This window comes from Protopterus annectens, chromosome 8.part0, assembly GCF_019279795.1.
Source record: "Protopterus annectens isolate FY-2018-M chromosome 8.part0, PAN1.0, whole genome shotgun sequence".
Classification (NCBI taxonomy): Eukaryota; Metazoa; Chordata; order Ceratodontiformes; family Protopteridae; genus Protopterus; species Protopterus annectens.
This window is the reverse complement of record NC_056741.1, coordinates 951,641,651-951,668,655: the sequence shown is the minus strand read 5'-3', so window position 1 is coordinate 951,668,655 and position 27,005 is coordinate 951,641,651. Positions and strand designations below refer to the sequence as shown.

Genomic DNA, 27,005 nt, shown 5'->3' with positions numbered 1-27,005 from the left:
GAGAAGGATGCAGGAGGCCATGTAACCCAAAGCCTGCAGGAATTTCCTTGCAGTTAGCTGAGTCATTGACGCCAAGGTTTTGAAAGTTGAGGCCAGCTGTAGTTGTTTTTCAGATGTCAGGAATGCCATCTGGGTTGTTGTGTCTAGAAGAGCACCCAGGAAAGTTATCTGTTGTGTGGGTGTCAAATTTGACTTTTTTATGTTCACAGTGAATCCCAGGTAGTTGAGAAGATTTTGAACAAATTTCAGATGCTGGAGTAAGACATCCTTGCTGTCTGCTTGAATAAGGCAGTCGTCCAGATAAGGGTAAATTTGAATTCCCTTGAGTCTGCAATAAGCTACTACTGGTGCCAGGCACTTGGTGAAGACCCTGGGCGCAGTAGACAAGCCAAAGGGCAGTGCAGAGAATTGGTAATGTTTCGAGCCGGCCTTGAACCAGAGGTATTTTCTGCACTCCTGTCTGATAGGGATGTGTAAGCCTCCTTTAAATCCAGTGTCACCATCCATGCATTTTTGCTCAACATTGGCAGGAGCTGCTGCAGAGTAAGCATCTTGAACTTTGGTATCTCCAGGAAAGTGTTTAAGACTGACAGATCCAGGATGGGTCTCCAAGAATTTTGTTTTCTGGGAACTAGAAAGAGCCTCGAGTAAAAGCCTTGCCCCATCTCTGATTGTGGAACCAGTTCTATTGCCCTCATAGCCATGAGGGATCCCACCTGGTTTAATGCCTCTGACCATTGGTGTTTCGGTAGGTCCGGCCATCCATTTGGTCTTGGCAAGGTGTGAAAGTGGAATTTGTAACCTCTTGAAACCACATCCAGAACCCATTTGTCTTGGGTTATGCAAGTCCAATTTTGTTGAAAAAGAGAGAGTTTTCCCCCTATATGAGCTTCCAGGAAAGAAGTGGCTGGAGCCATGCAGGGGGAATCATTGAGCCTGTTTTCTATAAGATTGAGGTCTGTCCTCTCCACCCTGGGGGTGGAAGCACTCCACTGTCTAGGCCTGTAAGAGGTCTGTGATTGGGCCCTCCCTCTGGAGCTCCTATATCTACCCTCTGAGGCCTGTACGAGCTGGGAAAGGACCAATTTTTAGTTGGCCAACTTCTGCTAAATCTAGGGGCTGAACTTGTAAGAAATCCTTAACCGTTTGCATGGATTTTGCCTTATCCTCCCTTTTCTTTATCACCTCTTCAGCCTTAGACCCAAACAGAACATTATGCTGAACAGGAGCATCCAGTAACTTTGCTTTCACTTGATCAGGTAAGTTTTGTTCCTTTAACCAGGCATGCCTTCTAATGACAGTGCCAGAGGCAGCCGCCTTGCAAGAAGCCTCCAAGGCATCAAAACCACAGTGCAAACCATGCTTCCCCACTTGTTCAGTGGCATGCATCAAATCCTGTAATTCCTTATTATCTGCACATGCAGTAATGGTACTTTTGTTTCATAACAGACAGTAGAAATTGCTGATATTTTAGCATATGAAATTGGCAATTTAAAGCTCTAATAGATAAAGTAGCAGAAGTGTATACTTTTTTGCCCCATCTCTACGAAGCTCTAGAATCTTTATCTGTCGGAATAGGATTTTTAGCAGAAGCGGCCTTAACCCCCTTAGGACCATGAGAAATGGTTTCTGGGTCAGCAGTAGGATTTTTGTAAAGGAACTGGTGGGAGTCAGGGATCCTGTAATATCTGTCGGGCTTAGCTGGGGCTGGAGGGAAGGAGTCAGGAGATAAATTAGCCTCAGAAAAGGCATAATCCACAATATCCAAAATAGGAGGAATAGCCAGGGGTCTATGTTGGGGAAGAAGAAGGAAATCCCTAAGTCTTCTCTTAGATTCCGAGTACTCCTGTCCTTCCCAGTGGAAATGTTCCCTCATGTCATGTAAAGTTTCCCCAAAAGAAAAATCCTCAGGGGAGAAGCTGAAGGAATGGATTCCTCAGCATCAGAATCCTCATAAGGAGGGAAAGTATATTCCTGTTCAGAGGAAGACACTGAAGAAATAGATGCCTGATCAGAAGATTCACAATCCAAATCTTGCCTTGGCCTTTTGTCTGGAGGGGGATGAGAACCCCTAATCATGGTTAAGAAGTCCTCCGCCATTTTAAGTAGCTGTTTCTGAGATTTGGGTCCCGGATCAGAAGAGGCCTGGGCTGGTGCCTTAGATTTAGAAGGAGTCCTTGTCTTTGCCTTTATCAGAAGCTGTGTAGGCCTGAAACCCCCTCGGAAGCCGGTACCTGCACAGCGGCTCCGGACCCATCCGAGGGAGCATTGTCTGAAGGTCCTGCAACCAGAGTGTTCATAGGCCTAGTAGGCTCCTCGTGGGAGTCCGTTTCGGCAATCGGTTCTGAAATGGCAGACAGGGGCTGCGAAAGCGCTTCACTGACGATGGCTGAACCTGTAAGCTGGTGGTTCTTGTAAAATGTAGTCTGATTTGGGCCTCGGAGGCCTGTCCTTATCCTTGCGACGTTTGTGAACTCCGGTAGTCGAAGCGTGTCAGACGACATTTTATAATTAAATCGCCTACCAAAGTAGTGAAAAGCAAAATCGTACCTTCGCTTAATAGTATGTTGGTTAAATCTAGCACAAAACCGACAACTAGCTACGTCGTGGTCAGGGCCTAAACAAGGAATACAATAAGAATGGAAATCCTTATGAGGTATTTGCTTCCCACAAGAAATGCAATTAACTTTTTCTGACATCGGACTGGAGTAAGAAAAAAGTTTCCCCAACGGGGTACTTAGCTTCGAGAAGAAGTCAGTCTTCGGACTGAAGTGCGAAAAAATATCAGGAGTCAGCCGACCGGCACTTGCGAACTGCTTTCACCGCACAGCAAGAAAGACTGGAGAACATGGCGTCGGCTGGCAGCTTTGCACTCCTAGCACTCTGACGTCAGGGAGCATGACTGAACAACCAATGCCAGACCCTGACTTTGGGATTCTGGCCGACCGAGGACTGCCTGCCGACAGGAAGAACCCTACAGTGATGACTGCAACAGTGAAACACGATTAACATCTAGACAGCAGTAGGAGCGGCTACGAGGCCCTGCAGAACTGCAGTGGCAAAGCCTGCCCTGAATTTAGAGTAGAGTGGCAGATGATAATGCTTTGTAAAGGTGTGCACTGAACACCACGTAGCCGCCTCTAAAATGTCTCTGGTTGGTACTTCCCTGAGAAAGGCTGCTGAGGTGGCTGCAGCTCTGGTGGAATGAGGCCTAATGCCCTTAGGTACTAGCTTGCCATGGTCTAAGTAGCAGAAACGAATGCAGTGCAGTGGCCTAACCACTTAGAAATAGACTGCTTTGAGATGGGCTTTCCTTGTGATCCTGCAGCACATGCCACTAGTAATTGCTCTGTCTTCCTGAAAGCTTTGGTTCTGTCCAAGTAGACTCTAAGCTGTCTGTGTACGTCTCCAAAGAATGCAGAATTCTCTCCCCCTTGTTCTGTGGATTTGGGTAAAAGGTTGGCAGATGGATGGCTTGGTTAAGAGCCACACTGGACACTACATTAGGCATAAATGTTGGGTTTGTCCTCAGGGAGACCCTGTCTGGATGAAAAATGATGAAAGGTTCCCACAGCTATGAGCGCCTGTAACTCTAAAACTAGTCTTGCAGAAGTAATTGCTAAGAGCAGAGCTGTTTGCCAAGATTGAAACTTCATATCAGCAGTAGCAACTGGCTCAAAAGGAGGCAGGGTGAGCTTTTCCAAGACATAATTGAGGTCCCATGCAGGTATTGGTAGTCTCCTAGGGGGCCTTAAATTTTTGGCTCCTCTGAGGTACTGCCTTAGTAAAGGGTGAGAAAAAAGTGGTGGCTCTGTATTGTAATGAGCCGAAATGGCAGAGGCATGAATTTTAATTGATGAAAAAGATAGGCCTTTGTCCAGCATCTCAGTTAAGTATTGCAAAATCTGAGGAATATTTGGTACCGCTGTATAAGTTCCTTGTGCCTGGTTCCAGGCACAGAATCTCTTCCATTTTCCAGCATAAGACTTTCTAGTACTAGGCCTTCTGGCTTCCAGAATGACATCCATCACAGCTTTACTGACAGGTGTTTTTTGTATGACTTCATTATCTGCCATGCTGCCAAGTTTAATGTCCTGAGTTGGCTGTGCATGATCTGATTGTTTTGCTTGGACAGTAGTCGAGGTATTTGAGGTAAGGTCCAAGCTGGGTATAGAGATATGTTTCTTAGTCTTGGATACCAATACTGGCGTGGCCAGTCTGGGGCAATCAGTATCATCTTTGGCTTCTCCTGTCTGACCTTTAGGAGCACCTTGGGAAGGAGAGGCAGTGGAGGAAAGGCATATACTGATAGGTTTTTCCAGCTGAAAGATAGGGCGTCGACTTTCCATGCTTGTCTGTGATAAGTCCTTGTGCAGAATCTTTTTAGTTGGTAATTGAGAGGGAAGGCAAATAGATTTATGTCTGGGCATCCCCATTTCCTTGTTATGCTGAAGACTTGTGGATCCAGCTTCCACTCGTGAGGATCCATGAGGTTTCTGCTTAGTTCGTCTGCCAGAGTATTTTCCTTTCCTGGCAGGAATTGTGTCTGCAGATGTACTTGGTAAGTCAAAGCTGTGTCCCACAAGGTCATGGCTAGTCTGCAAAGGGGGTAAGAATGTGTGCCCCCCCCTGCTTGTTTATATACCACATGACCATGGTGTTGTCTGTCTTTATCAGTAGTTGTCCCGGATGAAGTAGCTGTTCAAAATACCCTGACAGCCTTCAAGGACCTAACATCTCTTTTTGATTGATATGCAGATGCATTTGGTTTGAGGACCATGTGCCCTGAATGCATCTTCCTGCCATGTGGGCTCCCCAGGCATAGTCTGATGCATCCGTTGTTAGTGTCTGCCTGGCTGGAGGTAATGTGAATGGCTGTCCCTTGTTCTGGTGACAAGCCTTTGCCCACCATCGAAGCTCCTGCTGCAGGCAGGGAATGACAGTAATGACTGTTTCCAGGCTGCGGCAATGTTGAGTCCAAACACTTTTTAGGTACCAATGAAGTTTCCTCATATGCAGTCTTGCATATGGAATTAGTAGGATGCAGGATGCCATGAAGCCCAAAGCCTGTAGAATTTTTCTTGCAGATAACTGGAACTTTGCTGCCAACATTTTGAAATAGGTAGTCAGTTGCCTTTGTTTGTCTGGCGTGAGCTAAGCCATCTGGGCAGTTGCATTCAAGCTTGCACCCAGGAATGTTATCTCCTGTGAGGGTACTAGTTTTAATTTCTTTTTGTTGACTGTGTACCCTAGGCATGTTAGAAGTCTTTTCACAAACGCCAGATGCTGAAGAAGAATGTCCTTGTTCTCTGCTTGAATGAGACAGTCGTCCAAGAAAGGATATATTTGTATTCCTCTTTGTCTGCAGAATGCAATTACTGGTGCCAGGCGTATTGTAAAGACCCTGGATGCAGTAGATAAGCCACAGGGCAGTGCAAAGAATTGGTAATGCATTGAACTAGCCTTGAATCTTGGGTATCTTCTGCATGATTGTCTGATTGGAACATGCAGGTATGCCTCTTTTAGGTCTAAAGTCACAAGCCAAGCATTCTTGCCCAGCATGGGCAGAAGCTGCTGCAAAGTCAACATTTTGAATTTTGGAATATCCAGGAAAGTGTTCAGAATAGATAGGTCCAGTATCGGCCCCCAGGCCTTGTCCTTTCTGGGTACCAAGAACAGCTTGAGTAAAATCCTTGTCCCTGCTCTTGCTCTGGTACTTGTTGAATGGCCCCCATATCCATGAGGGATGAGACTTGTTTTTGTGCCTCTGCCCATTGATTTTTTTGGCAAACCTAGCCAGCCGTTTGCCTTTGACAGAGTATGGAAACGGAACTTGTAGCCTTGTGACACTGTTTAGAACCCACTTGTCCTGGGTTACGATGTGCCAATTTTGAACAAAAAGTGCTAATTTTCCCCCTAAGGGTGCTGCCAGAAGATAAGTGCTTGGTGCAGGCAGGGGGAAGTCATTGAGACTGTTTTCTGTATGTTTGTGATCTATCTTCTCCAGCTTTGGAGGTAGAAGCACCCCATTGCTTGGGCCTATAAGGACCTTGCACCCGGGATCTGCCTCTAGGGCATCTGGATCTGCCCCTTTGAGGTCTGTCTGACACAGGAAAAGACCAATATTTTGTAGGCCAGTGTCTACTAAACCTAGGTGGCTGCACTTCTAAAAAATCTTTGACAGTTTGCATAGATTTAGCTTTGTCCTCAATTTTCTTTAACACCTCTTCTGCCTTAAAACCAAACAAAGTATCATGCTGTAAAGGTGCATCTAGTAATTTAACTTTAACATGATCAAGCAGATTTTGTTCCTTTAACCAAGCATGCCTCCTAATTACAGAACCCGTAACTGCGGCCCTGCAGGAGGCCTCCAAAGAATCAAAACCACATTGCAAAGTATGTTTTCCAACTTGTTCTGCTGCATACAATAAATCCTGCATTTCCTTGTTTTCTACACATTCAGAATTTAACATTTTCTGTTTAAGCAATCCCATGACGGTTTAAGGCCCATATAGCCAAAGTTGCAGATGTGTTAACCTTTTTTCCCCCATCTATCCAGTGCCCTTGAATCTCTGTCAGAGGGGGTTGGGTTTTTTGCAGTGGAAGCCTTAACTCCCATTGGACCCTGTGAAATAGTTTCTGGGTCAGCAGCAGGGTTTTTAAAAATAAATCTGTGTGAGTCAGGAACCCTGTAATATCTGTCGGGCTTAACAGGGGCTGGGGGTAAGGAGTCAGGGGTCAGACAAGACTCCAAAAACACATAATCTACAATGTCTAACACAGGTGGAATGGCTAGAGGCCTGTGCTGAGGTAGTAAAAGAAAATCCCTGAGCCTCTTTTTAGATTCTGAAAAATCTTGGCTCTCCCAGTAGAAATGCTCCCTCATGGTATGCAAGGTTTCCCCAAAGGAATAGTCCTCAGGAGGATATGCTGAAGGTATAGATTCTTCAGCATCAGAATCCACATAGGGGGAAGAGAATATTCCTGATCAGAAGAGGAATCAGAAGAAATAGAAACCTGATCTGAAGATTCATAGTTAGTGTCTTGCCTAGGCCTCTTATCAGGAGGGGGATGGGAACCCCTGATCAAGGTAATCAAGTCTTCGGCCATTTTGAGCATCTGTTTTTTGGGCATAGAGGCCTGTCCACATGGCTCTGGAGTTTGTTTCCTTGCTTTAGAAGGTGCTTTAGTCTTTGCCTTTGAAGCTGAAGTCGTTTTAATGTAAAGATGTTTAGGTTTGAATACACCCCCAGAAGCCGGTACCTGCTCAGCGGCTCCGGTCCCATCTGAGGGATTAGCGTCCGAGGCTCCAATACCTTGAGTATCCAGCGGCATGGCCGACTCCACGTGGGAGTCAGTAGCGGCCTGCGACTCCAAAGTAGCAGGTGGCAGGGGCTGCGAAAGCGCCTCAATGAGAACTGGCAAACCGGCGACTGGCTTAGGAGAAGCTTTGTCGTCAGTTTTGGGCCTCGGTTGTTTTTCCTCTATCTTTTTCTTTGCGTTTTTTTGTAAACTCCGGTAGTCGGATGGCTATCAGATGACATTTCAGGATAATTTAACTGGCGTCCAAATAGTTTAAAGCAAAATCATACAGACGTTTAATAGTGCGTTGGTTAAATGTAGCACAAAACCGACAACCAGTAACGTTGTGATCAGGGCCTAGGCAAGGAATTCAGTAAGAATGAAAATCCTTATGAGGTATTTGCTTTCCACAAGAAATACAATTAACTTTTTCTGACATCGGTTTGGAGCAAGAAAAAAGTTTCCCCAACAGGGTACATAGCTTTATTGAAGACTTCGGATCTGAAACTCAAACACAAAAATCTCAGGAGTCTGCCAACCAGCACTTGCGAACTGCTTCTGCTTCGGGCACCGCGTGGCAAGAAAGACTGAAGAAAATGGCGTTGGCTGCTTCTTTTATACCCCTGACGACCTGATGTCAGGGAAGGGGCGACAGCAGCCGACGCAGGACCCAAGACTTTGGAATTCAGGCTGGCTGAAGGCAACCTGCCAGCAGGATTACCCAAATGTAATGACTGCAACAGTGAAACACGAAGAACATCTATAAAGTGAAGCAAAAATAACAGTGCACAACTCTGAAGTCAGCCAGCAATGATATAAAATTAGTCAAGCAACAATTAACAGTACACAACTCTGAAGTGCCAGAAAAATATACTTAACTCTGTATATCTCCAGATAGCTTGAAGCACTCTGTCTTGACACAGGAAGGCTCCAGCAATGATACGCAATATGGCTTTGGATATCACTGGTCACTCACTTTTTAAACTTTCGAGTGAGGAATTTTAACATTCTGGTAAGATGAACTAACTAGCTTAAAATGTTCCTTGCTGAACAAACCCATCTCTTACAGGCATTCAATCTGGGGAAGGAGTTTTCTCTATAGATTGGGAAAACTACTGACACATATTTATGTTCCAGATAGTATTCATATAATTGAATGTTAAGGCACAAGTATTTTTCTCTTGAAGCAAAATTCAGCATTTGAAAACGTCTCTAAAAGGGGCAGGAGAAAAATTTTGTCTACAGAACAAATAAAATTATCTACATCGGCTGTACTGTATGAGAGAATCAATGCATTCATCACTTTCGGCATAAATGAGCCTTCTTCAACATTTTCCCTAGCTAATCAGACATTGTCATGATTACAAAAAAATATTTCAATTAAATTTGATTTCATTCAAAAGCTTGCGAAAATTGTTGCAACAAACACTGCAGTGGATTCAAGCAAAACCAAACTTTAAAAACAGTCTACAAGAAACTCTGATAAGCATGCTGTGTCAGTGAAAAATTAATAAAGCACTTCCAAGGCAAGAAGTAGGCTCAAAGCTAACACATTTTGAGCTCTTCTGCAATCCAAAAGTCTCGTGGATGCATTCTGAAAAAGACTCCTTATCAGCCTCCACAACTGTTTTGAATAAAATATTACAATCAGAAAACAGGCCAACACTTTAAACTGCTATAAATTCATACAAATGTTAATACAAATGTTTTCAAGACATATTTCTGCATTGTACAAGAATTAAAGAGGTATGCAACATGCAGAGTCTTGTCAGTATTAACTCTTTTGGAATCACATTCCTTATGCACACCCATTAGGGGACTCCTGAATCTAAGGGCTGCTATTATTATAATAGCTCCGCTTCAAAAAGTATTCAAGGTGCTCTCAACAGATGGTTATTCAGCGCAATTAAGCCACATATATGAAGTCCTTTACAACTAATCAGGAACAAAACAAAAGATCAACAATAACTAAAACACTGTATAGCTACCTTTATGACTTTCAACTTGAAAAGATTAGAGTTATTGTAGGTGCATTCATGCAAACAATATTCCATCTCTGACTTGATCACTGACATTATATGTTCATATTTACTGAACTAAAGTCCCATTCACGAAGACAGTGAAATGTCAAGGGCACAACGTATAACATGCATCAGACTATATTTAATTTTCCACATATTACTAGTAAATTGTACTTACCTAGATTTATAAGAGCTTCAGTGCCCCACACTTTGTGGATGTGGCCCCAATTTCAATCACCTTATCTAACAGAGTAGCTCTTTCCATAGCTGTATTCTGGCATGAAATAAAAAAACAAAAAAAATCTCTAGTTCTGTACCCTATTAACATTAAAGACCTCTACCTCCTCTGTTTTCTTCCTTATTTTGCATGCCTTTATTAGCAAGTGTAGCCCATTTCTTCACAGTCACTACAGCATCTGATGCATCACTTGCCTCTGGGAATGTCTTTGCACCTGTTGTGAATTGCATTTTCAAGTTTGGTGGGTATATAATTCTAAATTTTACCCTGTTCACTCTAAAAGCTCTTTTGGTCTTCCAGAGACCTCAACCTCATTTTCACAATCAACAGAACATGCTGGAGGGACAGGTTCATAACCCAGACTCTGTCCATGCACTGGAATACACTTCTCATACATGTCAAGCAGAGTACCTCACTGGTCCTCTTCAAGAGGAATCTTGATGAGTGAATGGGAAATAGAAAGTTCACCCAGAGGATCACTTCAGTGGCTCTACTTGATAGAGGCACTGGGAACTAATGTAGGGCGGTACAATGCCAGGGCAATTCTATGGGCTAGGCTTGTAAAGGCTCCAGGGCAATTAGCCTAGTACACACCTATGAACCTATGACTGGGATAAATTAAGAATTTATTTTCTCATTTCGTGGAAAAAGTTTTTTTAGCAGAAAACAGACCACACCTTGTACAACGGCCTATCACTACATTTCCAAACTAGTGAGACTGTACTGCAACTAACAAATTGTAGGTTATCTTAATGCGAAGTGGCAAACTATATATTCATCTTTCGCTGCCTATTTTACATTTTGTGGCTGCCAGTCTGGAAAATACCAAGTGTGTTCATTCAGTATCAAGGTCAGCCTGATTGTGATAAAAATAATGGAACGTGAGGAGGTTCACTTTTGCTAAACACAAACAGTAGCCTCCACAATAAAGTTTTCCTTTCCAGCTTGCTACACTCAATCCCATTAGTCCTGCCATGACCGCTAAGAATAATAGATTAAACAACATCATAGCAGTCAGTCACATTTCACCCACAGACTGCCCGGTACTCAGGATAGCAATTGTGGCTACTTTGCCTGTGTACACTTCTCAGACACTGTGGCTTTTAGTTACCTCAAACTACTGATTATTAAAATTCTAACCATTTTGTAAACAGGCAGCAAACTACCAGCTAAGGAAGCAATCTGACTGGAAGAAAAATAATTTTGATGCTTTCAAAGCAATGTGACATATCTTCATTGTACATTAAAATTCCTCTCAATTTGCAGACACTAAAAATAGTACAAAGGTTCCTGAAAAGGAGGTACACTGAAAAAGATGGACACCTAAATGGAATAAAATTACTTGTGTAATAGCATACAAATCTTCCACTTGCAGTATAATTTTGGGATACTACAACTCACAATTTTTTTTTTCAAAGTGACAAAATATTCCAAAAAAACCTCCAATCCCTGAACTAGAAGTAATATAGCAATAACCCACGCCTGGGTGTGGGTAATGCTGGATTTACCCACGGTTGGTGTGGTTTGGTCACGAGGGCAAAGCCCGAGTGGCCAAACAAAGCCAAGTGTGGGTAGATCCAGCATTATCCACACCCAGAAGTGGGTTATTGCTATTAAACAGTGACATTATTTATGAAAAAAAATTACTTTTCTTAAATAATGGCATTGTATAATGCCTCCTTGCTGCCCTTCCACAGCTGTCTGGTATTCTGCGGCAGTTCTGATGTACTACGCATGCGTATGCCTACGCAGTAGATCAGAGCTGTGGGCAAAAGCAATGGAGAAAGCAAGATCTCCATTGCTTTTTACAAACTGTTTCACTATGTTAAATGGGTTTAAATAGTGAGACAGCTTTAAAAAAAGCAACGGAGAATCTCCGTTGCTTTTATAAAGCTATCTCGCTATGTTAAACCCATTTAACATAGCGAGACAGTTTTGAAAAAAGCAATGGAGAAAGCAAGATCTCTGTTGCTTTTTACAAACTGTCTCACTATGTTAAAGGAGTTTAACATCGCGAGACAGCTTTAAAAAAGCAACGGAGATTCTCCATTGCTTTTTTTAAAGCTGTCTTGCTATGTTAAACTCGTTTAACATAGTGAGACAGTGTGAAGCAACGGAGATCTTGCTTTCTCCATTGCTGTAAAAAAAAAAAAGAGTTCTAGTAATGGAAAAAGTCCGGGCGACCGGACCTTTTTCCATTCCTATAACTCTGACTTACAACGTGCATGCTGACCAATCAGCGTGCACGTTTTTGAATATTAATGGGGGGGGGGGGGTCGTTGTATAATGTACTATATTTCATTACATTTGCTACTGCATACAGATATTACATTTACATACACATCTGATACCACTAGCAGTGGATAGTACATGACAATAGAACTTTCCATGTATAACTTGAAAACAGACTCAGTACACATTACAACACATATCTGAATCTCAGTAAATGTTTGATGCAAAATATAATGGCTAAGCCCAGCATACATTAGGTGCACAGTACGAGGTTTCTTTGTCTATTTTTTGTTTTCCTTTTGTAAACTGGTTAAGCCCACTAATCAAATGTACCATTTATTAAACACTTTATTTTGCAGCTGTACATACATGCCTTTTCTGTGACAACTGATACTACATAAATTTCTGTTATGCAATTTACACATTACGGTATCTTTTAGTAATACACTTGTATTCACAGAGCATTTCTCCTGGGCTTCCACTGAAAAAGTGCATCATCCCAGTTGGATTGTCTTGGTTAACAAATGTAAAGGAGGAAAGAAAAAAATATATATGTAAGCTAAAAATATCTGATAAAACACAGCAATAACTTGCAAAACTGTGAAATCCTAAACATATGGATGTTTTTTCAACCGGGCATTAGCTGTACATTAACACCCTATTGCAGGATGTTCATTTTCCAATCATGGTGAAGATTTACAGACCACCCATTCTCTAAGACATATTACTTGATGGAAATTGAGAGATGCAAAAGTTTTTGTCTTAGTCATTGTTGGCACATTATGATGTTTGAAGGTGGAGTACGACCAGAAGTAGAATAGGGAGGACATGAGATAATAAAAGGTCTGTACCAGTCATATTGACTAGGATTTGACTGGACAGGATTCCATACTGGAGGTCTAATAAATACTTGGGATAAAAGAAACAGGCTTTCTTTTCACCTGTTATTTAGGCTGATGGGTGGACACAATGTTGTCTTGGTTGAAAAGCAAGGTCATAAAATGGACTGGCGAACCATGTTACTATAAAATGAGAACAGTGTGCATACAAAATGAAATATATGACTTGAATGACATATTAAAAATGCTAATACTCAGGACTGAGCTAGAAAGACACCAGAGGAATTTCCCATCCTACTCGGCGTGCAGCAAGTCAAGGTTAAGTACATCATTTGATAATGGAGAAAGTGCAAGGAAGATGAATAATGGCTTATACGGTACAGTAAAAATGCAGAGATAGGAGGAGAATATAGAGAGGAGAGGAGACATTTGGTGAGCTTAGGTGCAAAGTAAGCTGAAATAAGAAAAAAGAATTGAAGAGAAGACTGTAAATGCTTGTGTGTACTAACAAATGATGAAGGTCATAAAAAATAATTACAAGAAACTGAGTAATTAACAGGATTAACCAGAAGAATGACATATCTAGCTTTCACCCCAAACAAATTTTATGTAAAATCAGCAGGTGTCATCATGTACTGATTCTCTTCTGAGCACTGAAATGTTTAGACAGATATCCAGTAAATTATAAGAATTAGGTAACTAACATGATAAAGAAACAGCACCATTATATGTCAAGATAAATCTATTATGTTATACAGAGTCAGTGACTCAACAGGTAGCTCAATAGCCTTTAGTACTGGAAGCCAAGAAGACTGTCGGGTTTTTTTCCCACTCCAGGTGACCAAGTGCGTTGTCCTTCAGACAAGATGTTAAAGTGAGACACCATCTGCTTCAGTTGGTGGTAGCTCATATGTACAACCTACAGTGCACATAGGATAACTTAGCCTTATTAATATCAAATTCTAAGTCAGTAAAATTTAAAACAAATGTGTCCCCCTTTTATGGGTCAGAGCCAGCACCTACATGTATGTTGTCAGTCTAAAACAGTTCAAAGTGGAAAACTATTTCAAACACTAATCCCACCATATAACTGACTCTGAACAGATAACGATTCTAAGTAACCAAGCAAAAAATATAGTTAAAAAAAATGTAACAACGTAAAATACAGTAGAATAAAAAGGGAGCAAGATCATTTTAGTAAGTCATTTGTATCAAAGTGCCTGAGCAATGCAATTGCCCACTTTTTTTTTTTTTTTTTTTAATAAAATGGAAATAGTCTGTTCAGAAATGTCCACAGAAGATGCCCATAAACATCAAGGACTATTCCACAAAGCATACTACTAAGAAAATGTTGCCAGAATCTCACAGCCGAAGAGCTAGCACACACTTAATAGAGCAATTTGCATTTTAAGCCAGATTTCTTCTATGGGTTAAGTCAGAATTGCCAGGCCAGTTCAAGCTTTTCCAGATGAATGGATTTGTTCCCCTACACTAGGCCAGTTCCAGGGTATTCAAGAAATGGAATATGAAACCCTTGTGGCTCAAACTCCATGGAGTATTTTGCCAAGGGGTTCTATAGTATTTTTGAGATGAGTGGTGGGCAATCATGACTCTAAATTTATTTTATTTAACTTTTGATAACCAGGGAAGTCCGACTTGGAACGAAGCCAATTTTCAGCGGAGGCCCGGGGAGAAATGCTCCAGATGCACGTCTTTGTAACGTGTGAGGAAACAGGAGCACCTGGAGGAAACTCACATTAACGCAGAGAGAACAGAATGCACCCCAGCCGAGAAGCAAACCGGAGAACCTCTTGCTGAGAGGCAACAACGCTACTGCTGCACCACTGTGCTGTCCAAATTTTTTGCCCACATAAAAGCATTACGGGAGCACCAGTGGGTCCTGTACACAAGCATTTCTGTATTACAGTCTCCTCATGTGGAGCATACAACCTCATCAAAGGGCAGTAAATAACTTAGCTAAAAAATGCTGTGTGGGGGGGGGGCTGCTTCACTGCGAGCAGGTAGTCTGACTCACAGGACCAGTGAACTGGCTTAGTCCTTACTGCATCTTGATGTGGAAAAATGAGCCAATTGGGATTCCCAGGGAGGAATAAATGGGCCACAGAACTCTCAACTAATCTGGGGATGCCTACTGTCCATCTCAACGTACTGAATGGGATAACTGCCACTGGACAGATCCAGAGACATCAAAAGAAACAATCATTACTGTATGAAACTGTGGGCCTGGAGGATGGGTGAAGCAATGACTCACAATGTCTGACACCTGCAGGTCAATGTGGGACTGGTAGGGCCACTATGACCTTCTGCTCCTTACCCATTAGTTCTTTAATTAGTGATTTACTGGGTTTCTCCATATTTTCACATCTATATTAGAATTTGTAAAATGCTATATGATCATAGCTCTACAGCAGGGGACAGGTGGAAAACAAGGATGCCAGAATTTTTATTATCTTAGAAAGACTTCGAGGTATTGGAACTAACAAAGTAAAGTATTTTTGTTTAAAAAAATCTACAGTGCTTACAAGAAAAAGTGATTTTTCTTCCAGTCTAAACGAGCACTGTAAATGATGGCCTTTACAGGGGAATCAGGCTTTCAGAAGCACACCTGTTCATGACCTTTTCTAGGGACACCATGGACTTCAGACAAAAAATCTACAAAGCCTAACTGAATAAAATGCAAGAAGCGAAACACACGTTAAGTAAATACACAGCATTTAGAGTAAGGGTCCCAAAGTGGGCACTTTTTTATTTAGAAGTCACCTTTAAGAGACAGATAGACAGGAAAACTGATTAACAATCACTTTTTCCAACAAATCTTTCCTTTTAGATAATTTGCATACCAATGTACTGAACTTGGGAAAGTTTAGGACCACTTTGGTGATGTCCAAGATCCAAAAGTCAAGCATGAAGGTCAGACAACCAGCCTTTTGCTAAATCCTATTGATAAAAACTATACTGCAGCAGTCACACTTATGACTACTATTTGGAGATTGTGGCCTTGTCATGCATTCTCCTATCCCAATGCAGTAGTCTAGTCATGTCTGCTCCTGTCCTACTGCAGCGATAGCATTACATGCACCATGAGCACAGATGTTAAACACTTCAAAGAACTGTGCTGGGAGGAGGACCCCACCATTACTCACTGCACAAGGCCTTTGTAAGCACGACTTTTCAACACAATGAAAAGCCAGCAAGAACGATCATAAATTTACATTCAACACATGCTCCCTATTCAGTCCACTGAGCATACAATTTGAGTAGAGCAGTTAGCATGCAACTAAGATGCACAAACAACTTAATACATAAAACATTTGTCGTCACATCGCTAACAGATCTGTAGATGGTTCTTTCAAACTAGGTACTCTGTCCATCAAATCAATGTTATTTTCAATATTTCCTGTTATTTGAAGTCTGTGGTTTACTGTAAATACATATTCAGTACTTTCACGTTCTTTTACTAATTATTATTCCTACTATTCCTCGACCTCTCTAAGGCATTTGACACCGCCTCCCACCCTAAGCTTCTTACTAAACTAACCAAACTCAACCTCTCTGTATCTACTACTACTCTGGTTCTCTAGTTATCTTAACAGACAGCAATCTGTTAAATGGCTGTCCTGCTCTCCTTTCTTACCTATCCAAACAGATGAACCCCAATAATCCATTCTAGGTCTCCCTCTCTAATATTTTTACTAACAATCTACACTCCACCTGCTGCAACTCATCTTTGACCCAGTAAGTCGATGATTCTACTCTTATTACCCTTTTTAACAACCCTACGAACCTTCAACTCCCTTACACAGACTTCTTTTACCTATATGTGGACCCTACCCACATCTTCATCAGATAAGCTCCTGGTAGACAGAGTAGACAGGGTAAGTGATCTTGATCTAGCTAACAGGGAAGATGGGAGTGGAGACGAAACGTTTTCTAAGTGGGTGACTGGCTCCTGTGTCTATGCTCTGTAGTAACAATCGGCGCCAATGAAACTCCCCACTCCAAGGGAGCCTTGGAACCAGGAGGAGAGGTCTGCTCCAATGGTGCCTTCGGATCCCATAACTTTGGAGCCTTCTGCTTTGGCTCCGAAGAGGATTTCCGTGCCAATGAAGATCTTTTGGTAGGTGTGTCAGAAGTCAAAGATTCAGGAGATACAGCCTCAGAGAAAGGTGACTTGAGAAGGCCTTTCTAAATAAGCTTATTTTAATGTTCTATTAATGCCTGTTGATTATAATTGTGGCAAATGGAACAAGACTCTTCCAAATGAAGAGGCCGCAAGCAACACACACAAGATGTGTGAATCACTAAGGAGCATCTTTTTTTCACATTTCACATTTTTTGAAGCCTAAGGACTTACTATCTTGTTTTTGCAACATAATTAAGGAAAAGAAAGGACACGCCTAGAACAGCAGAATAAGTCCTCTAACTTAAACGGACAGTATGCGCACACACACGAAAGATAAGAGTCCTCTAATTTAAAACAGACAAGGGAATATATATATATATATATATATATATATATATATATATATATATATATATATATATATTTTTTTTTAAATGAAAAGGAAGAAGAGAAAGGAACGTCCTCTAATTAAAAACGGACATTGCTTAGATGCCCTCTAATTAGAGCAGACGACAACCAAGGGAAAATAAGAAAAGGGTAAAGAACTAGTTATTTAGCCAATATTAAAATTATAGAAAAAGGACACTATAATACAATACAATATAGTCCCAGAAAAAAGCTAAAGACTTGGCCCAGAGCTATGAGATCCAACCTCTTTGCTGTGTGGCAAACTAGATTTGAGGTAATTACGAGGTTGCATTATGGGTAAAGAATAAGGCCCACAGCTTTGCAGAAAACCTTGAGCTTGGGAAATGGCCGAGATGGATCCAATGCATGAGATCCAACCCAAAGAGAGAAAAACCGTCAAAAGGGGCTTTAACAAAGAAGAGTTGAAGGGCTCCACATAACTGCAAATGCGCATCCAGGGCTTGCCTCCTATGAGAGATACCCGAGCCTGCTGCTATACTCATTCCATCTGCTACATAAGATACGAGTCTCATGGACGACTTGACAAAGTACAGTTGTGGACACTTACCATAAATGTAGATGTTCGAGTGTCTTCACTGTTGCAGTCATGACTGTAGGGTTCTCCCTTGCCAGCAGGCAGTCCTCGGTCGGCCAGAATCCCAAAGTCTGGGTCCGGCGTCGGCTGCTCAGTCATGCTCCCTGACGTCAGAGCGCCAGGAGTACAAAGCTAACAGCCGACGCCATGTTCTCCAGTTTTTCTTGCCCCAGATGTCAGGTGTTCCAGAAAGAGTAAGATCCCATACCCTTTGCAAATACACCTCAAAAGAAGGGTGAAGAAGGGAACCACACAAAAGAAAAAATAAGAGGGGACAGGAGGGAGGGTAACCCAGACTGCAACAATAAAGACACTCGAACATCTACATTTATGTTCATCGTGTTTCACTGTTGCAGTCATGGCTGTAGGGTTGAATCCCAAAGCAGAATAAAAGGGAGGTGGTCATAAAGTAGAGGGAATGGCTAAAAGGCCCTGCAAGACAGCAGAAGCAAAGCCTGCCCTAGACTTAGAGTAGAGAGGTAGATTGTAGTGCTTGGAAAAAGTATGCACTGAACTCCAAGTAGCAGCTTCCAAAATGTCTTTGGTAGGAACTCCCCTGAGAAAGGCAGCTGAAGTGGCAGCAGCTCTGGTAGAGTCCTTAAACTCCCTGGGATTTGCTTTCCATGGTGTGAATAGCAAAATCTGATTCCATGAGCAATCCATTTAGAAATGGTCTGTTTTGAAATGGCTTTACCTTGGGAACTTGAAGCATAAGAAACAAACAATTGCTCTGATTTCCTAATGTCCTTGGTTCTGTCCAGGTAAAAACGTAGTTGTCTGTGTACATCCAAGGAATGCAAGATCCTTTCCCCCTTATTTTGAGGACTGGGAAAAAAGTTGGCAAGTGAATAGTTTGATTTAAAGCCACTTTGGAAACCACCTTAGGCATGAAAGTAGGATTAGTCCTCAAAGACACCCTGTCTTGATGAAAAATAATATAAGGTTCCACAGCCATGAGAGCTTGCAACTCCGAAACTCTCCTGGCAGAGGTAAGAGCTAACAGGATGGCTGTCTTCCAAGATAAAAACTTGATGTCAGATGTGGCAGCAGGCTCAAAAGGAGGTAAGGTGAGTTTTTCCAAAACATAGTTGAGATCCCAAGCAGGAATGGGAGGAGATCTAGGGGGCCTTAAGTTCTTAGCTCCTCTGAGAAACTTGTCTCATGAGCTGATGGGAAAAGATTGGAGGGTCTGTATTATAATGAGCAGAAATAGCAGAGGCATGGATCTTTATGGAAGAGAAAGAGAGACCCTTATGTAAGAGGTCCATCAGGTAAAGTAAAATCAGAGGAATGTCAGGAATAAGAGGATCTGAATCCTGAGCCTGCATCCAGGAGCAAAATCTTTTCCATTTTCCTGCATAAGATTTTCTAGTGCTAGGACGTCTGGCTTCTAAAATGACATCCATAATCTGCTTGGGTAGAAGAGAATGAATCAAAGACCCTGGATTAACCAGGCCACCAGGCTGAGAGTTTGGACATGGGAGTGCAGAACCTGACCCTGGTGTTGGGACAGAAGGTTCGGAATCTGTGGTAATACCCAAGGGGGCTCCAGACAAAGGTTTTTCAGTGTTGGGTACCAAAACTGTCGAGGCCAATTTGGGGCCAGCAAAATTATCATCTTGGGCTTGTCCTGTTTTATCTTTAATAACACCCGTGGAAGAGGTGGAAGAGGCGGAAAGGCATACCCAGAGAGGTTTTTCCAACTGAATGATACTGCATCTACTTTCCAAGCTAGTTCGTGGAATGTCCTGGTGCAAAAAATCTGTAGTTGATGATTGAGGTGGGATGCAAAGAGGTCTATGTGAGGACATCCCCAGACTGCTGTAATCATCCTGAATATTTTGGTATCCAGCATCCATTCGTGTGGGTCCGACAGGTTTCTGCTCAGACTGTCTGCCAGGCAGTTTTGCTTCCCTGTTAGAAACTGAGCTTGAAGGTCCAGTTTGCAAGCTAGAGCTGTGTTCCATAGATTCATGGCTAGTCTGCAAAGGGGAAGGAATGAGATCCCCCTTGCTTGTTTATGTACCACATAACTGTGGAGTTGTCTGTCCGTATCAGTAGCTGTCCTGGTTGTAGAAGATTCCTGAAAGCCCATAGAGCGTTCTGAACGGCTAACATTTCCTTTAAATTGATATGCAGGTGCTTCAGATCCTTTGTCCAAAGGCCCTGCAGACAGTTGCCCTGAAAATGGGCTCCCCATGCATAATCCGAAGCGTCCGTGGTTAGTATCCGAGTGGCTGGAGGCAGACTGAAAGGTTTTCCTATGTTTAGAGTACATGCCTTGGACCACCAAAGGAATTCCTTTTGAAGACAAGGCAGGACAGTGATCTGTATGTCTAAACTGTGGCAATGTTGAGACCATACACTTTTTAGGTACCACTGTATTTTCCTCATATGTAGTCTTGCATATGGTACGAGAAGTATGCAGGAGGCCATGTAACCCAAAGTCTGCAGGAATTTCCTTGCAGATAACCGAGTTAAAGTTGCCAAGGTTTTGAAAGTTGAAGCCAGCTGTTAATTGTTTTTTGGATGTCAGAAATGCCATCTGGGTTGTTGTGTTTAGAAGAGCACCCAGAAAGGTTATCTGCTGTGAGGGTATCAAATTTGACTTTATGTTTACAGTGAATCCCAGGAACTTGAGAAGATTTTGAACAAATTCTAGATGCTGGAGTAAGACATCCTTGCTGTCTGCCTGAATAAGACAGTCGTCCAGATAAGGGCAAATTTGAATTTCCTTGAGTCTGCAATAAGCTACTACTGGAGCCAGGCATTTGGTGAAGACCCTGGGCGCAGTAGACAATCCAAAGGGCAGTGCAGACAATTGATAGTGCCTCGATCAGGCCTTGAACCTGAGATATTTTCTGCATTCCTGCCTGATGGGAATGTGTAAATATACCTCCTTTAAATCCAGAGTTACCATCCATGCATTTTTGGTCAGCATTGGAAGTAGCTGCTGCAGAGTAAGCATCTTGAATTTTGGCATTTCGAGAAAAGTGTTTAAGACTGACAGATCCAGAATGGGTCTCCATGAAGTTTTCTTTCTGGGGACTAGAAAGAGCCTTGAGTAAAAACCTCGTCCCATCTCTGAAAGTGGAACCAGTTCTATGGCTTTCATAGCCAAGAGAGTTTCCACCTGGTTTAAGGCCTCTAACCATTGATGTTTTGGAAGATCCGGCCATCCGCTTGGTCTTGGTAGGGTATGAAAATGGAACTTGCAACCGCTTGAAACTACATCCAGAACCCACTTGTCTTGGGTTATAGGAGTCCAATTTAGGTGAAAAAGAGAAAGTTTTCCTCCGAGAGGGGCTTCCAGGCAAGAAGTTCCTGCAGCCCAACCGAGGGAGTCATTGAGCCTGTTTTCTATGAGCTTGCGACCTGTACTCTCCTCCCCTCCCCTAGGGGTGGAAGCAGCCCACTGTCTTGGTCTATAAGAGGCTTGCGTTTGAGGCCTTCCTCGGGAGCATCTGTATCTACCCCTCTGAGACCTGTCTGAATTGGGAAAGGACCAATTTTTAGTAGGCCAATTCCTACTAAATCTGAGTGGCTGTACTTGCAAGAAATCTTTAACCGTTTGCATGGATTTTGCCTTGTCCTCCATCTTCTTAATCACCTCTTCAGCCTTAGGTCCAAACAAAACATTATGCTCAACAGGAGCATCCAATAACTTAGCTTTTACTTGATCTGGTAAGTTTTGTTCCTTTAACCAAGCATGCCTTCTAATGACTGTACCAGAGGCAGCAGCCCTACAAGAAGCCTCCAAGGCATCAAATCCACAGTGTAAACCATGCTTCCCAACTTGTTCAGTGGCATGCATTAAATCATGTAATTCCTTATCTGCACAGGCGGAAATGGAAGTTAGCTTTTGTTTCAAAACAGACAGAAGAAATTGCTGGTATTTCAGCATATGAAATTGACAGTTTAAAGCCCTAACAGATAAAGTAGCAGAAGTGTACACTTTTTTGCACCATCTTTCTAAAGATCTGGAATCCATCTCAGTGGGAATGGGGTTTTTAGCAGTAGCGGCCTTAACCCCCTTAGGACCCTGAGAAATGGTTTCAGGATCAGCAGCAGGATTTGTGTATAAAAACTGGTGGGAATCAGGAACCCTATATCATCTGTCCGGCTTAACAGGAGCAAGAGGAAGAGAGTCAGGAGTTAAGTCAGCCTCCGAAAAAGCATCTACAATATCCAAAATAGGGGGGGGGGGGTAGCCAGGGGTCTATGTTGGGGAAGAAGAAGAAGAAAATCCCTAAGTCTTTTCTTAGATTCAGAGTACTCCTGTCCTTCCCAGTGAAAATGTTCCCTCATTTCATGTAAAGTTTCCCCAAAAGAGAAATCCTCAGGGGGAGAAGCTGAAGGCATGGATTCCTCAGCATCAGAATCCTCATAAGGAGGGAAAGAATATTCCTGGTCAAAAGAAGAAACTGAAGAAACAGAAGCCTGATCAGAGGAATCATAATACACTTCCTGCCTTGGCCTTTTATCTGGAGGGGGATGTGAACCCCTAATCATTAAGTAAGTCCTCCGCCATCTTAAGTAATTGTTTCTGAGACTTGGGTGCCGGATCAGAAGAGGCCTGGGCTGTAGTCTTTGATTTGGAAGGAGTCTTTGCCTTTGTCTTTGCCTTTATCAGAAGATGAGCAGGCCTGAAAACCCCTTCGGAAGCCGGTACCTGCACAGCGGCTCCGGACCCATCCGAAGGAGCGTTCTCCGAAGGTCCTGCAATAGAAATATTCAAAGGCCTAGTTGGCTCCTCGTGGGAGTCCGTTTTGGCCATCGGTTCCGAAATGGCCAATGACAGGGGCTGCAAAAGCGCCTCACTGACTACGGTCAAACCTGAAGCTGGCTCTGCTTGTACAATATCGTCCGATTTGGATCTCGGAGGCCTGTCTTTATCCTTGCGTCGTTTGTGAACTCCGGTAGCCGGAACCGAATCCAACGACATTTTGTAATTAAAACGCCTACCGAAGTAATGAAATGCAAAATCATACCTTCGTTTAATCGTACGTTGATTGAATCTAGCACAAAACCGACAACTAGCTACGTCGTGGTCAGGGCCTAAGCAAGGAATACAGTAAGAATGAAAATCCTTATGAGGTATTTGCTTCCCACAAGAAATACAATTATTAACTTTTTCTGACATCGGACTGGAGCAAGAAAAAAGTTTCCCCAATGGGGTACTTAGCTTTGAGTAGGAGAAGAAAGTCTTTGGACTAAAGTACGTTTAGAAAAAATTGTCAGGAGTCAGCCGACCGGCAAATGCGAACTGCTATCACCGCACGGCAAGAAAGACTGGAGAACATGGCGTCGGCTGTCAGCTTTGTACTCCTGGCGCTCTGACGTCAGGGAGCATGACTGAGCAGCCGACGTCAGACCCAGACTTTGGGATTCTGGCCGACCGAGGACTGCCTGCCGGCAAGGGAGAACCATACAGTCATGACTGCAACAGTGAAACACGATGAGCATCTGAATTCAAGGTGGCAAGGTGAGCACTGATCTTATCTGCCACCACAGCAGCTACGGCCCCTTGGAGGGAGTCTGAAAATTCTTTAATCAGGTCTCTCACCAGAGAGAATTAAGACGAGACTAACAACACAAAAAATTCTTATCCATCACCTCAAGGACCTCACTAGCTCAAGCCTACTTCCTCCCTTGCCTAACCTATGCTTCCCCTATATGTATCCACCTCCAAGCAAATCTTTTTAACCAAACTCAAACATGCAACCAACCAGATAGCCAGATTTGCCTGCACCTTTCCTTACAAATCCCACCATTGCCTTGCCCTTAAACTACAGCAGGTTGAATTCCCTCAACTGCTCCAACTTTCTCAGCTTCAAATGATGCATTCTCTACTTTACAAACCTGCTCCTTCCTGTCTACCCTCCTATCCATACACAAACCTTCCCGATCTCTCTGTACCACTGACCAACACCTACTGGACACCTAGAGGACCAATAAAACTATAGGTAAATTACTTTATAAGTGCTCTTTATCTCAAACTTGGAACAACCCCCCTACCAATATACGTTCGATCCAATCTTCCTTTTTTTTTTTAAAAAGAGAAGTGAAAAGCTACCTTGCTAACTCTGCCTCCAGTACCTGTCACCACCCTACCTAACTTTTACTCACCCAATTGTTTTAGAGTATAATAGACCTTTTCTGACCCTAACATAACTCAAATACCAGCACTGTGATACCCCAAGCTGTGCCACTGAGTAATAAAATCTCATCTTTTCTCTTCCTTTACCACTATACTTCCCACCCCCTCCCACAACTGCATACTTGTTACTCTCGACTCCCCTTAACTTTACTTCCCACTCCTCTATTTCTGCCCTATTTAATACCTCTTCTCCCCCTCTACCAACTTGGTTTAAATCATTAATGGCATTTGAGGTGCTTTTCTCTTTGACCTTTTAGAAATCATTTTTTGTAATTTTTAGCTATTATCCTTGCTGAATTTATATGAATGGTTAATTTTAATTATTGCATGACTACATGTTGCTTTGTACTCTTATGACATGAATGTATATAGTAATTTATCCAAATTCTCATTACTGGTATGAAAACTCTGCAATTTGTTGTGTGTGTGTTGCTTTTCTCCTCTGATCTCCACTGAAAATGGGCCACCTGCCCAGTGGACTGTTAACAAAAGACAGAGAATAAACTACCACACACAATGCTCACTGAAGCAAAACTTCAGTAACAGAATATGCAAAATACAGTAACGACCACACATTCCACGGTTATACAAGCTCTCTCTTCACTAAATAAAAGCCAGTGTTACTTAAAATGTGGTAAGCTGCAAGGCGCAGTAACATAAAACTATGTTCAAAATAAACTGTAATCAAAAAGTTTAACTCCTGCCACTCAAACAAAACAATTTAACAAAAATCACAGAACACAAATTGTTGCAATGCCCACTCCTTCCTCGTACCATAATACCACATAATAATACCACATAAGCAGAACACATTGTATGTCAAACCTTTAGTGAAAAGTGTCTACATAAATGTCATTAGCTTGCTCTTAACATTAATAGCAGCCTACGACCTGAAGACCATAGCATATTAGAAGGAACCATTTATATTCTGGCAAGGCTAACCATGCATGACTATTAAATCTGTAAAACAAGGTATGGACAAGTACTGTCATGAACAAAACACGTTGGAATATCAGGCTATATATGAAGGTATTCTTAAACCACACCCTACTCCTGGAGCTGGAGAAACTTCCAAGTAAACAAAGTATTTAAACAAAATTAAATACACAAAAATGTTCCTCCCCTTCTGTTGCACTAGAAGATTTTAAAACAGAAACAACCACATGCAAGAGACAAGCAACACATATAATTACTCATTTATAAACTTTTATACAAAGCACATTGCTCACGCCAACAAGTTTATGCATGCTAGTTAACTTTGACATGCTTCTAGATGAAATAGTGTCCCAAAGCAATTTATGATGCTTTAAAATTAGCTCTGCCTCCCAACTCTACTCTACAAGAAATAAGGAACGGGGCCAATACCTTCCAGTTCCCCTATTTGTAAGCCTGGCAACAGGTCTGTAGCATTTGATGTTTTACCTAAGGGATAAAAAAAACAGAAAACCCAGAATTACGATCTACATCATTAAAATATTAGGTCAATACACAAACGCCTCCAAAACTGTTGTAATCTTAATTAACAAAGACTACCTGAAGAATTTCAGGTAAATTAAGTTATCATGACCAATTTTCCTGCCACGTTTCAGATTTTAGTAGATTTTAACTCATTAAAGGTATAGAACTGGTTTATGAAGGTAGTTCTGGGCTCTCTGGGTGAAATTACTCTTAAATACATTGCTTGCCTTAAAATATTTCTGCTACTGCAAACACCATTTCTGGTTTCTGTGACCTCTCACACATTTTGCACATTATCAAAAACTGAGTTATTAAGGGCTACCTACAAGAAAATGTGAACATCAGTTCTGTACTACTCCCTAACTTATCACTACCATACCAGGTTCCTATTTCTCCTCTTATTTTATCTATATAATACTGCAAATGCAATGCTATAAAGTGTATTCCAATGCTTCAGTCTCCACCTCTCACAGCACATACCTCTGATGTAACGTGAACAAAATGAAAATGGCAAACTTCCTCACTGAGCCTTTGTGTTAAAGCATTTTTCCATTAGTTTCAGCTTTAGATTTTTACATTATCACCTTGTGATGGTATGGGTTAGTGCCAGTATAGCCAGCTGGAGTTCTGTAAAGAATTATGTCTTTTGAATATCAGACTGATTTAGACAACTTATGTTACAAATGTATTAGAACTGTATGATGTTTGATAATCAAAATGCATTTGCAAAGGTGCTAGTCTTGAAAATATATCAACAGTGGGTCCAGCTGGTCAGACAAGGAAATATACATACAGGTAGTAACTGATTAAATGTATATACTGTAACAGAGAACACTGGAAGAGCAGAGGTTAACCAGCTAGCTTACTTTAAGAAAAAATAAGGGAAATGTAAATGAGCTGTTAAACCATTAAAATGGCATCCCACAGTGATGAATAAGGCCACCAGAGATGGTAGGTCTGAAGAAGCCATTGTTTATTAGCTTCAGTAAAAAAGTACAGTTTTGTACCTACCATAAATGTAGATGTTTGAGTGTTCACAATGCTGCAGTCATTACACTTGGGTTATCCTGCCATCAGGCAGTCCACAGTCGGCCAGAGTTCCAAAGTACTGGTCCTGCGTCAGTTGCTGTCACTTCTTCCCTGACGTCAGTGCGCCAGGGGTATACAAGATGCATCCGACGCCATTTTCTTCAGTTTTTCTTGCCCCAGATGTCAGGTGCCCCCAAGTAGGTAGGCAATACATATTGCTAGTAAAAAATTGTTAGTCTCTTTTGGCTTTTCCCAGTTAGGGGTCGCCACAGCGGAACTCCGGGCCACTAATGATTGGCAGTAGATTTTTACGTGCTGGCTTGCCAGCCTAATGCACAACCTTCAGCGAAGGAGCGCTCATTCACGCATGTCGCCACACAGAAGACGCTCTGAGAATCGAACGGGCAATGTCTAACTGTGAAGCGACAACACTACTGCAGCACCACCACCGCAGATATTTATACATATAAAATAAAAACAATACCTTGAGTTACAAGCAAATACACCACAAAGGCTGTATAGGATAGAAAGGTATAGATAAGTCCAGCTAGTTCAGGAGGGGTTGGAGGGAGGGTAACC

The 27,005-nt window shown here is 42.1% G+C and overlaps 1 protein-coding gene across 1 annotated transcript in view; it reads right to left on the bottom strand.

Moving 5' to 3' along the window:
• Window positions 1-27,005, bottom strand: part of LSR (lipolysis stimulated lipoprotein receptor) — a 734,631-nt gene that overhangs the window by 370,311 nt on the left and 337,315 nt on the right. The window contains exon 3 of the mRNA XM_044079331.1: window positions 25,305-25,361. Within this exon, the coding sequence (XP_043935266.1) occupies window positions 25,305-25,361 (57 nt within the window). The remainder of the gene's footprint in view (window positions 1-25,304; window positions 25,362-27,005) is intronic.